Source organism: Papio anubis, chromosome 15 (genome assembly GCF_008728515.1).
Source record: "Papio anubis isolate 15944 chromosome 15, Panubis1.0, whole genome shotgun sequence".
In the NCBI taxonomy this organism is placed as follows: domain Eukaryota; kingdom Metazoa; phylum Chordata; class Mammalia; order Primates; family Cercopithecidae; genus Papio; species Papio anubis.
Window position 1 is genome coordinate 30,457,740 of NC_044990.1, and position 13,367 is coordinate 30,471,106.

General features: G+C 47.2%; 1 protein-coding gene across 5 annotated transcripts in view; it reads right to left on the bottom strand.

Moving 5' to 3' along the window:
- TMEM272 (transmembrane protein 272) overlaps positions 1–13,367 on the bottom strand; it is a 77,008-nt gene that overhangs the window by 11,427 nt on the left and 52,214 nt on the right. For 3 of the 5 annotated variants that reach the window (XM_031655860.1, XM_031655859.1, XM_031655861.1), the window contains one exon: positions 1,978–2,037. The exons of 1 other annotated variant lie outside the window; for it this stretch is intronic. In XM_031655860.1, the coding sequence (XP_031511720.1) occupies positions 1,978–2,037 (60 nt within the window). Of the gene's footprint in view, positions 1–1,977; positions 2,038–3,254; positions 3,429–13,367 lie in introns of those variants that run through there. One more of the 5 variants, XM_031655862.1, reaches the window with a different exon arrangement.

The following is a 13,367-nucleotide window of genomic DNA, read 5'->3' on the forward strand; positions in this document are numbered from 1 at the left end:
CAAAACCCTCTTTCTGCAGTGGATGTGGTGATTTTAATATAATATCCGTGGGAATTGGCTTGTGAGGTCTCTTCTCTTTTATGCAGCCTTGTTGGTGGATGAATTGTTGCAGTTAAGTTCATTTGAAAGATAACTGGCTGGGTGCGGTGGCTCATGCCTGTAATCCCAGCGCTTTGGGAGGCCGAGGTGGGCAGATCATTTGAGATCAGGAGTTCAAGACCACCCTGGCCAACGTGGTGAAACCCTGTCTCTACTAAAAATACATAAATTAGCCAGGCGTGGTGGCGGGCGCCTGTAATCCCAGCTACTTGGGAGGCTGAGGCACAAGAATCGCTTGAGCCGGGTAGGCAGAGGTTGCAGTGAGCCGAGATCGTTCCACTGCATGCCAGCCTGGGTGACAGAGTGAGACCCTGTCTCAAAAGAAAAGAAAAAGAAAGAAAGGGTTCTCCTCCCTTACAGATTTTGCATAGAATGCCCTCTGGAGAGTATTCCTGACTTCCTAAGCTGGGTATGCCTAACATCTTGTGAACTCTTCTTGGAAGAACAGAGCCACATGATAAATGTTAATTTTTGAATTGCACTGTAATAATCACAGCACCAGGGCCTACTGAAGTGACTGAATTGTTCACTCTTACACTAAATGGCCCCAGACTACTTAGCTGTTTTAGTTCTCTGCAAACCTTAAAATCTTATCTTCTTTTTTATTTCCTGTCAGGCTGTTAGCTTTCATGTCTTACAGATCTAAGGATACTGTTTTTGTTTCCATTTTTAGTACTGTGGCTTCAGCAGGAGTGGCAGGGTGAAACTTACATAACAAAATAAACCATTTTAAAGTGAATAATTCAGTGGCATTAAGTGGATTCACAATGTTGTGCAACTACCACCTCCATCTAGTTCAAAAACATTTTCATCAACTCGGAAGGAAGGCTCCTACCCATTAAGCAATTAGGGTACTGGGTGTTTTGTTGTTGTTTTGCAACAACTGCTCCAATATGCTGTGAGCTTGGACCTAGAACACTGGGCCTGCTGAGCTTCTTTTCTGTTTTGTTTTTTGGTTTTTGTGTTTTTTGGAGATGGGGTCTCACTCTTGTTGGAGTTGGCTGGAGGTACAGTGGCACCATCATTCCACCTCAATCTCCCGAGTAGCTGGGGCTACAGGCGCACGCCACCACACCCAGCTAATTTTTAAGTCAAGACTTGAATGTTTTTGGTAAAAACAAGGTCTCACTATGTTGCCCAGGCTAGTCTCAAACGCCTGGGCTCAAGCATTCGGCCCGCCTCAGCCCCATAAGTGCTGGGATTATAGGCGTGAGCCACTGTGCCAGGCCATGCTGGGCTTCTAGGTAAATAGGGGTAGCTAGGTCCTGTACGCGGGCCTCAGGGGCTCCCATTAGCAGTGTTCAGGAGCATGAGATTAATTTCACTGACACGTGATAACAATTCTTAGCTACTCAAGGAGCTTCCCCCATCCTGCCCCTCCCCTGACCTCTGCTAGACATCACACTTCTGAATTATGAGGTTGTTTAATATACGTGATTTATGGAAATATTCATTCATTCAGCAAAAAAATGTATAGAGTACCCATACGTCACCTAGCGCCAGGTGCATTTTTTGTATTGCTCGCATCCTGCTTCCACAAGGGAACATAGGAACTGGGAAAGGACTTTGGGAAACCTCTAGCCCAGTCACTCCCAAACTTGGGCTAGAGGGATCAGAATCATCTGGGGACAGATTTCTAAAAGAGGGTGTCTGTTCCCACCCACATATACTGCACTGATATCTCCCAGCGTGGGGCCCAGGAATGTGTGTTTTTTAAATCTTCACCAAGTCATTCTGAGATGGCACATAGGTGTCTAGGAATCATCGGGCTGGCCAGTTCTTCTTAAGCACATATTTAATGTTTAGAGATTACACGCCTTGGGTCCATGCCCCAACCTGGCTGACCTGTGGTGTCCAGCAGCTCGGCAGGCAGCTTACCTATGAAGGCCATGGACAGAGGTAGAGCCAGGAAAGCGCAGAGCACAAAAACGAAGCAGGCTGCAAGGAGAAGAAGGGGCAGGCACTGGGTTAGAAACACACAGACCCTTGCATTTCCTCTTTACTGCAGTTTCTTAAGCATCCTGTGAAACCTGACTTTCTCTCCAGAGGCAAGTCAGCAGACAGGAGGAGAAGGTCGCAGCTCGCCTGGGGCTCCCACACAGTGGATGCAAGCCAAGACTTGCATTTCTCAGAGAGCTGAACATCTCTTGTGATCACTCTGCTGATGCCAAGGCCCAGATTTCCTGCAGGACCTCTCCAAGTCTGACAGCTTATAGAAAAGGAGTTTATAAACTGCCACTGTGCCTGTGCCAGGACGCCAGAAGCTGCCGGCATCCACTGAGCCGGGCAGGATTCACCCTGTGCTTCCTGGGCTCCTGTACCCAGGGCAGATGGTTCTTCTCTTCCCTGGATAAAATTCACTGACAACTCACTTTATCACTTTAAGTATTTGCTTCACAAAATCTTTTTCCCTTTCCATTCATTTGGTTATATATTCCATAGCCCATGACATTAGGTGGGCTCCTAAAACTTCTTGCTGACACAGTATAATAGAGCTTTGAACTGACTTTGGGTTTTTCTTTCTGTTAATGCCACCAATTCAACTTTTAGACATTGGGAAAGAACAAAGGAATGGGGGCTACACAGGCTTGGGTCCAAATCCTGGCCCTGTCACTCACTGGCCATGTGGCTTTGGGTAAATTCGTTGACATCCTGAAACCATTTTCCTCTTCTGTAAAAGGTGGTGACAGATATATGCATGAGGACCTCAGTGTATGGGGCAACTTTTATGATTAGGCAATTACTTCCCCACTTTGCTTCTTGGTTTTCTCATCTGTTCAACGGACTGCAGATATAAGTTTTGCTTGGCCAGTAATTTTTTTTTTGAAAGTGTGAATTTGAATGCTTCTTGGGTAGGCCTGCCCCCCAGTTCCCACTGTCAGAGTCTTGACAGTATCACACATCTGTGTTTTCTGCTGAGTCCCGTTGTCATGCTGAGAGCTGACAGAGGATCTCTGAGTGAACGTCATGGTAGCTTCTGCAGCATCTGCTCCTTCCTCTCTAGGTCATCACCTCAATTATTTTCAGGTACCACCACCTCCCTACCTCCCCATTCTCCTGTGCCATTTATGTGCTCTAGCAGAAGCTGACCCCACCCTGGCCATGGAAAAGGGCATTAAGTTTCACCCTCAATTAACCAGAAGAGCCCCACTTACCAGATATGTTATTAGTAGGTGGGCTCATGACTTATATTGGGAAATTTACTGAGAGTCAGGAAAAAGCTTTCTCACTCTGCTGACAAAACTTCCGGAAACAAGGTTTCTCCCTTCCTGGCCACTGGTGAGGAACTGAATCACTCCAGGGGTGGCTGGCAGCCTTCCTGCCACAATGAGGGGAAGCCAGCCTGCGAATGAGACCAATGCCAAGAGGCAAGAGGAGAGGTGAAAAGAAACTGGGTTCTCAGTGACATTCGTCACCCATGGAATCATACTACCCTTGATGCTAAACTACTTCTAGACTTGTCATGTATAGGAGCCAATAAATCCCCTTTATTACTTTAGCCAGCTTGAGTTGGGTTTTCTATACTATACAGCGTCCACTGTCACTGGCTTCATCTGCAAGGTCCTTTGCGGTTCTGAATTGTCAAAGATCTAGGATTTATCTGGGAATCTGTCTTCTCTAGAGAAGAGATCTAAGGCTGCAAGTGCCTCCAGCTGGGAGCCTCACGTGCACACCACCAAATGCCAGCTCTGATCTTGCTACCCACAGCAGGTAGGGTGCACAGGGCAGGGTCTGCCCCTCTCTCAAAGAGACCCCAGAAGTTGCCCTCCATGCCCATCCTGACCTTCACCTCTAGGAAATGTTGATGCGGGCAGGCACGCAGAGTGATTTGCCCCAATTTCACTCCTCCCCTCAAACATCCCTGAGTTGGATACAATGCTATCACCAGAGCCAGCTTCACAGGCATGCAACTTAACGGCCCCATGCTTGGGAGGACCCAGCATCTGGTTTGACGCTCTTCTGTTGCCATCTTGAAATTCTAAATAAATTTCTCTCAAAATCGTGTATTGTAAGTGAAGTTGGACAGGACAGTGAGGCATACGTGTGAGCAGAGGGAGCCTGTGAAATGCTCGCGTCTGCTGCTCTTCACCGCCAATATTCACATTTACTCTGCGAGACTCGGAGCCAATACGAGGGAAGCGTGTTGTGTCTTCAACCAAGTAAGCAGGGGGCTGACAGTCCTGAGAAGATATACTTTCATTTGAACCAGAACTTGCTTCAGATGCAGACAGAAGGCAATGATGTTCTAAGAAACAGGAACCACCAAGGAACCCCACCAACCCCTTTCTGACCCCTAAATTAGTCTACTTTTCCCTCTCAGACCTTCCTCACCCATCTGTGAGCAGAAGGTGGAGAATGGGGACAGAATGCGCCCATATCAAGAAGCAAATGAAGACTTGTTAGTTTTGTACAATGTTTCCAATGTTCCAGTAAAAACAAAATACGTATAAGAGCGATGAAACACAAGTTGTGTCACTTCAGTGACTCAACATATGAGTTAAATGCTCTTAAACCTGGCATTACACAAAATTAAGATGAATGATAAAATATATACCAATAATTACACATTTTGATTTCCCTCTACTTAAAAATGACATTAAATAGCAAATAAAAAGGCCAAAAGAGAGACTGCAAAAGAAAGGAAAAAGCTTTTTATATTTTAGTCCCTTGAACAGTGCTTCTTTCCTGCTTTTTGAACAAGGTACTTTGCATTTTTGTTTTGCTCTGGGGCCCTGCTGGTCACGGGTGACACAGTGCTGCTGGCAGGTGTGGTGAATTAGAGAGAATTTCAGTTAATCTACTCTAGCCACATCTGTTTTAATTTTCAACTTAGAGTAGGGGTCAAGGAAGAAATTTCTTGCTGGCAAAGGACAGACAGTCAAGGGGTTGCTGAATCCCATTCTGTATTTCTGACCTTGGAGCTTGTTATAAGGATGATAAAAAGTGATTGGGATTCCAGAAAATCCTTCCCTGTGCTGCAAGCTTAAGGCAGATGGTGCTACCTGGCCACATATATAATCCAGGCAGTGAGTGATACAAAGAAATGGAGCAGTCCCCAAGGAGGCACCTGTCACCCAAGCTCCCTACTGAAGCGTGGCAGAATATGCCACCCCAAACTATGCAGCTGTGGCATAAAGGCTATTTGGAGCTAAAGGCACTTAAAAAATAGCAGATGGAAGAAAGGTGCCCTGACCCTCCCCTTTTCCTTCTTAAAAGTGGGAAATAAAAGCCCCACATAGAGGATGTCCTCCCTATACCAGAGAAAAGCACCATTCTTATCATCAAGGATGGGACATTGAGACCACGAGAATTCTGTACAAACAGATCTTGTCAAAATCATTCTTATCTTCCCTTAGCCTCCCCACATAGTTTGGTTCCTTTCCTGCAATTACCTCTCTTTGTTCAGCCAAGTATAAAAGCATTTGGGTTTTGCTATTTCTTTGGGTTTCCACTTCTTATAAAGGCTCTTGTGTCACGTAAAACTTGCACTGAATTAGTGTGCTTTTCTCCTGTTAATCTGTCTTATGTGAGTTTAATTCTCAGGCCCAGCTGAAAAGCCCTAAGAGTGGAGAAGCAAAACGTTACCTCCCCTTCACTACCTCCCACCAGGGCTGAGAGAGATGGCCAGGGCCAGAACATTCTTAATGACCACCTGGAGGAGGCTGTAAAGACTCACCACCTGCAGCCAGGCCACCTGAGACACAGCCCACTCCGCTTCTCACCACCTGCAGCATGGACTGCAGGACTCTTAACCTCTGAGGTTTCAATGTCCTCATTGCAAACATGGGCATGATTACAAGACTTTTCTAACAGACTTACCAAAATCATCAAATGTCATAATCCGCATAATCTGTGTAGGGCACTAAACGCAGGGTCTGCCACATAATAAACACTGATAAATGCTGGCCATTATCATTACTATTATTATTTTCCATTCCTGAGGGAAGGAGACCCAGGCTTCCCCTTTATTTCAGCCCCTACTTTGGAATCAAATGAAGAATCGAGAAAACAACAGGTGAGGTATACACTGTGGTTCTCATGGTCTCTGAACAGAGATCAGACTGTTCTACACCTTAACTCCCATGTGGATGCAGCCTTACTCCCTGGCCCTGTTCTCAGGCTGCACCCTGGCTTCATCCAGTGAGTTCATGCCAGATCACTGCCAGGGTCAGGGGCTCACTCCTTTCGGGGTCTAAAGAACACTCTTGCTCGAGGTCTGGAGTCTAAAGAGGCTCACTCTTGCTCAAGGTCTAAAAGGGCTCCTCTTGCTCAAGATCTAAAGAGGCTCACTCTTGCTCGAGGAGTCTAATGAGGCTCACTCACCGAGGTCTAATACCAAGGGCTGCTCTTGCTCGAGGTCTAATGGGAAGCTCACTCTCGCTCGAGTCTAATGAGGCTCCTCTTGCTCAAAAGGTCTAATAGAGTTCCTCTTGCTCAAAAGTCTAATGAAGTTCACTCCAGCAGGGTCTAGGTCTAAAGGGGCTCCTCTTGCTCGAGGTCTGTAGGGCTCACTGCCTCCTGCAAGGTCTAAAGGAGCTCCTCTTGCTCAAAGGTCCTAATGGGGCTCCTCTTATCAAGGTCTAAAAAGAGAACCACTCTTTGCTCAAGGTCTAGTGGGGCTCACTCACCCTCCAAAGGTCTAAAGGAACCACTCACTTGCTCAAGGTCTAATGAGGCTCCCTCTTATCAAGGGAGTCTAAAGAGGCTCAACTCTTATAGGAATCCTAAGGAGGCTCCTCTTGCTCCAAAGGTCTAATGAGCTCCCACTCTTATCAAGGTCTAGAGGCTCCTCTTACTCGAGGAATAATAGAGGCTCCCTCTTGCTAGGAGTCTAATGGGGTCCACTCGCTCAAGTCCTAATAGATTTCACTCTTGCCGAGGTCTGGTCTAGAACCACACTCACTTGCTCAAGATCTAGGTCTAATCATGGCTCCCTCTTGCCCGAGGTCTAGGTCTAAAGAGGCTCCACTCTTGCTTTCGAGGTCTGGTCTAATGAGGCTCACTCTTGCCCGAGGAGTCTGGGTCTAAGAGGGCTCACTCTTGCTCGAGGTCTAGGTCTAGCTGAGGCTCACTCTTGCTCAAGGTCCTAATGAGGCTCACTCTTATCCAAGGTCTAAGGAGGCTCACTCTTGCTCAGGTCTAATGAGGCTCACTCTTATCAAGGTCTAAGGAGGCTCACTCTTGCTCAAGGTCTATTAGGAGGCTCCACTCTTATCAAAGGTCTAAAGGGGCTCCTCTTGCTGAGGTCTAATAGGGCTCACTCTTGCTCGAGGTCAATGGGATTCACTCAACAAAGTACAATGAAGTTCCTCTTGCCCGAGGTCTAGGTCTAAAGGGAAACCATCTTTTCGAGGTCTAGGTCTAATGAGGGCTCCTCTTGCCCGAGTCCTAGGTCTAAAGAGGCTCACTCTTGCTTTCGAGATCCTAAGTCCCTAATAAAATTACTCTTACTCAAGGAGTCTAATGGGCTCCACTCTTATCAAAGTCTAAGTACTCTTGCTCAAAGGTCTAATGGGCTCACTCTTATCAAAGGTCTAAAAGAGGCTCACTCTTGCTCAAGGTCTAATGAGGCTCACTCTTATCAAGGTCCTAAAAGAGGCTCACTCTCTTACTCAAGGTCTAAGGGGCTCCCTCTTGCTCAAGGTCTAATGGGGAGCTCACTCTTATCTGCAAGGTCTAAAGAGGCTCCCGCACTCTTACTCAAGGTCTAAAGGCTGCTCTTACTCAAAAGATCTAATAGAGGCTCAGCTCTTATCAAAGGTCCTAAGGAGGCTCACTCTTGCTTTCGAGGTCTAATAGAGGCTCCCTCTTATCAAAGGTCCTAAAGGGCTCCTCTTTGCTCAAGGTCTAATGAGGCTCACTCTTATCAAGGTCTAAAGAGGCTCACTCTTGCTCAAGGTCTAATGAGGCTCACTCTTATCAAGGTGTAAAGAGGCTCACTCTTACTCAAGGTCTAAAGAGGCTCACTCTTGCTCAAGGTCTAAAGAGGCTCACTCTTGCTCAAGGTCTAATGAGGCTCACTCTTATCAAGGTCTAAAGAGGCTCACTCTTGCTCGAGGTCTAATGAGGCTCACTCTTGCTCGAGGTCTAATGAAGTTCACTCTTGCTCAAAGTCTAATGAAGTTCACTCTTGCCCGAGGTCTAGGTCTAAAGAGGCTCACTCTTGCTCGGGGTCTAGGTCTAATGCGGCTCACTCTTGCCCGAGGTCTAGGTCTAAAGAGGCTCACTCTTGCTCGAGGTCTAGGTCTAATGAGGCTCACTCTTGCTCGAGGTCTAGGTCTAATGAGGCTCACTCTTGCTCAAGGTCTAATGAGGCTCACTCTTGTTCGAGGTCTAGGTCTAAAGAGGCTCACTCTTGCTTGAGGTCTAGGTCTAAAGAGGCTCACTCTTGCCCGAGGTCTAGGTCTAAAGAGGCTCACTCTTGCTCAAGGTCTAGCTCTAAAGAGGCTCACTCTTGCTCGAGATCTAGGTCTAATGAGGCTCACTCTTGCTCAAGGTCTAATGAGACTCACTCTTGCTTGAGGTCTAGGGCTAAAGAGGCTCACTCTTGCTCGAAGTCTAATGAGGCTCACTTTTGCTCACTGCACCTCAGAGCCATGACTCTCAGGGTCTCAATGGCCGCTCTAGATATCACAAACCAGGATCAGACAAATGGCACCTGGGAATCTGCATTTAAAAGCAACTCCCACCCTGGCATGGTTGCTCACACCTGTCTGGCATTTTCGAAGGCTGAGGCAGGTGGATCTCTTGAGACCAGAAGTTTCAAACCCACCTGGGCAGCATTACAAAACCTTGTCTCTACAAAAAATACAAAAATTAGCCAGGTGTGGTGGTGCGCCTGTGGTCCTAGCTACTGGGGAGGCTGGCTGAGATGGAAGGATCACCTGAACCCAGGAGTTCAAGTCTGTAGTGAACCATGATCCCGCCTCTGCACTCCAGCCTGGGCAACAATGCAAGACCCCATCTAAATAAAATAAAATAAAAGCAACTCCCAGGTGATCGTGAAGTAGCCTGTTTCTGTAAGCTGGCTAGAGAATCTTCAGGGGCTTCCTAGAGTCGTCTGCTCAACGTGGTGTGAGGTGCTGGGGTTGGGCTAGGTTGTAGGATCCACTGGGATGGAAGTCATCAGCAGTTACTGGCATGAGGCCTTCTTTACCCCTCGGTCCTAATAAGGACACCCAAGCTACCGTCAGGAATCGGGGAGCCCCACTCTCACCTGATCTCCCTGCCTCCTGGGGCATCTGGTTACCCATCCTCAGTCTTTGGAACTCTCTGGAACAGAGGCTGAGCTTTCGGGTGATGCCACTGTTGCGATGGCAGCAGCTTGACAGCAGTGACCACCACTAGTTAATACTGTACTGCCTCTGGTCTACTGAGCACCAATTCCAGTGCAACTCAGAGTGCGACATTCTGGCTTCTGATACCATGAGAGTCTCTATCTAGAAAGTCAGTTTGAAAGAGCTGAGTGAAAAAAAAACTCAACTTGAGGGTCCCAAAGGAGAAAATAATTCAAAATTAGAGCAATAGTGGAGGATATTAGAATGAAAATGCTGGAGTCAAGTCATTATTTATGCCAAGAACACAGATAAGCTGCTTCCTGATTTACTGAAGGTTGGGAAAAGACAGAACTTTGGGAAGGGTGCCCTCCTCAGGGTGGCTTTTGGGTTGCTGGCTCCAGATCCTCACTCCCCTCTTGCAGTGCATTTCAGGGTGGGCTGCTCTCACGACTGTTGACTGCTGCTGCCCATGATTGTTGGAGGGAGTGGCATGGTAGCAGGTGTTAAAGATACGCTGCCATCCAGTTATCAGTCAAAATAGGAAGCTGGGAGAATTCAATGCATTTTTAAATGGGTAATCTTGGTAGGAAAAGTGGGTAGCTTTTCATCTGTTCTCAAGGATCTCCAGAGTCTGTTTCCTATGAATAGCAAGTATTAATGTATCCCCAGATCTTTTGCTTAGACAGTTTAGTGCAGAAACTGAGACCAGGACCCAGCAGTTTTTCTCTGCCAACACCACCCTTCGGGGTTCCACTGAGTTATCAAATATCTAGAAGGCAACTGGCAAAGAGCGCAGGAAGAGAAACTCCAACTAAACTCCTCTTTCCAAACTGCCCGCTCCACCTCCCTGTATCTGTAATGGTGCCCGAACCCCAGTCACCCAGACCACTTCTGCCCTCTCCTGGTATGTTCAGTCATTCTGTCTCTGCCTCATGTTTCCACCCACTCCTCTTCTCCAGCCCTGCACCAGCACCCTGCATTGCCACAGCCACCCGCTAATCCCCAGCAGTCACAGCTAATAGCAATTTGCATGAGGGGGTATTTTTATTAGCACTTCATCTACTTTGAACAGAGATGAACTTCTTTATAGATATTCAGCTATTCATTCTTGCATTTGACCAAGGTTTGGGTAGATGCAAAGTGAGCATGAGAAGCCTCGGCAATGAGGACTTCACGATCTCTTAAGGGAGATGAGATGTGCACCCAAGGAACAGTACAAATCAGTGTGTGGAATGGACCAGCAGGGGCAGCGCATGAAGCAGTGAGGAAGCCTGGAGGAAGAAAGAGTCCCCAGGAAATCAAGGAAGGCCTCAAGGAGAAGGTGATATTGGTACTGGGTGTTGATGGATGGGTAGGATTTTTGACGGACTGAATTATGGGAAGATGGCTTTTCAGTCAAAGGAAAAAAACCCAGAGGAAACAAAAGATTTGAGAGACAGAGACACTCAGAGTGGTTTGGGGGAGTGGCAAATCATGAAATGGAACTGAGCGTCCATCATCCATCAAAACAGAGAGAGATCAGATGGAAACTGGATATTGAGAAGAGAGGGCGTTTCTGTTTTGCATATGGTTATTTGGATTTTATTAGGAAGATAAAGAGAGTTGTAGGGTTTGGAATTGGAAAGTGGCATAATCAAAGCTGAACCTTTGGAGAAAATGGAGACTAAAGGGGGTGGCTCTGGGGGTGAAGAGACCAGCGAAGTGGCTGTTGTATAACTCAGCCTGGATAGCAACTGTGAGGCTCTGGCAGGGCCTTGAGCACCCACTAGGTGTGGGAATGAAGGGAAGAAAGGAGAAAAGAATGACTGAAGTGCTGTACTTGGGTGACAAGCATGGTGGAGGCACTGAGAGAAATGTGAGGGACAGAAAGAGGAGGGGCTTTAGGAAAAGGATGTATTTGGTTCAGAATTCACTGCATTTAATGTGCCAGGGGAATAAACTGGAGTATGGGTTTCTAAAACCACCTCCACTGCCTGCTTTTGAGATTTTCAGCTGTTCACATAACAGGACGAGTTAGTAAGAAATATCGGACACTTCCGCAATACTGATGCTGCCATCTCCTTCTCTAATCCCTGAAAACAGAGGGCAACCTTGTGTTTCTTGAAGCCCACGAAGAGTAATTCTATGGGATTGTCCCAATAAAAAGGGATGCAGGGAAGTCCCCCAAAGAGGAGGAGCAATGAAGAGGGGGCTGCTGAGGGTGGAACCTGGGGTTGGTGGCCCCTTCTTTGCAATATTCAAAAGGAATTGCTATTAGAAGCACCTAGGGAGGTGGCACCAGGTCCCCAGGCTCGTAAAGACCCCGACATCTCAAGCTTGACACCGGTGCTGGGCTGATAGCAAGGACAGAGCGTGCTGCTGTGTGGTTTGTGCAGAGAAGAGAGGGCCTGTGTGAGGCTCTGGGCTGAGTGAAGGTTGGAAATCCTCTCGCTTGGAAGAGGGGTGCACTTTTCTTCCGACATAAGCACGATCTACTCCTAAGCTGTGTCCTGGAAGCTACCACTGCTGGGGGCCACCTTTTAAACATTGCACAAAGGGTCTGTAGAGGAAATAATGGCTCATCACAGAGCAGGAGCACACCCTGCCCCAGACCCCCAAAAGAGGAAAACGTGATTCCTCCTCTCCAACTCCCACACTTGAATTCTTGTGTGACCCACAAAGCCCAGGACTGATTTTCCTGGTACTCTGGCAAGTAGGAGTTCAGAGTCAAATTAATTTTATTTAGAGAGGAAGAAGTTTTAAAGTTTTAAAAGTCCCTTAAAAATAAATTAATGTGCTATTTCTCCTGGCCAGTGTTGTAAAATAAAATCTGCCACTGTCTGTTTGGTATGTTGAGTTGCGTAAATTTCTCTCATAGCTGGGGGGCTGCAAACACCACCTAGAGTCATGATTACTTCATCCAGGCCTGAGCAGAAGGTCTTTCTCCTGGTGTCCCCCTTGAACATGGACTTTGCTGGGCCCTTCTCTGCTGTTGTCTCTAAGTGGAGTTGAAGGGGACTTCCCAGGACCCCCTGACAGGTGCAATGACCTGGATTCACTGCACTTGTCTGTTTAATTGAGTTATCCTGTGAGGGCTGGAGGCCGCTGCCCACGCTGCACACATATTCATCAAGATTTCACTGCTGCCCGGGGATGGAAGTGATCCTCCAGGGTGGCAGCAGGCCGCAGGGAAGCAAACGTCCCGCAGCAGAGAGCTTGACAGAGAAAGTGCCAGATGGTGAGGCTGAGAGCCAGGGCTGCACAGTGGCCCAGGAGAGCTCCAGAGAGCTCCCGCAGGTGGCTTGCTGGGGTCTGAGAGCACGGAGACCACCCTGCTCCCTGGATGAACGACCAGATAAACAAGCCATTCCTTTGAGGCCGCCACCACTTAGCAAACTCATGTGGATAGGGACAGCACCAACCAATCTAAGGGGGATATCTGGAGATTGTTCTTAAAGCATAAGATAAAGTAAAAATAAAACTTTAATTTTCTTTTTTTCTTTTTTGGGGACGGAGTCTCACTCTGTCACCAGGCTGGAGCGTACAGTGGCACGATCTCGGATCACTGCAACCTCCACCTCCCGGGTTCAAGCGATTCTCCTGTCCCAGCCTCCCGAATAGCTGGGACTACAGGCGCACGCCAATACACCCAGCTAATTTTTTTGTGTATTTTTACTAGAGACAGGGTTTCATCATGTTGCAGGATGGTCTCGATCTCTTGACATCGTGATCTGCCTGCCTTGGTCTCCCAAAGTGTTGGGATTACAGGCATGAGCCACTGCACCCGGCCAAAACTTTTATTTTCTAATTACATAAGTATGTAGCTTTATAGGAAATGTGGAAAATGTAGAAAACCAGACAGAAGAAAAATTAGAAGCCACTTGAAAGGAAAACACTACGGTACATGCATTTGCATCTATGTACTATTTTATCAGGTCTGGGATCAGGCCAAGGAGGCCAATTTTTCCCAGCCTAAATTCTAAAAGACATATTAATTATGAAAATTCTTAA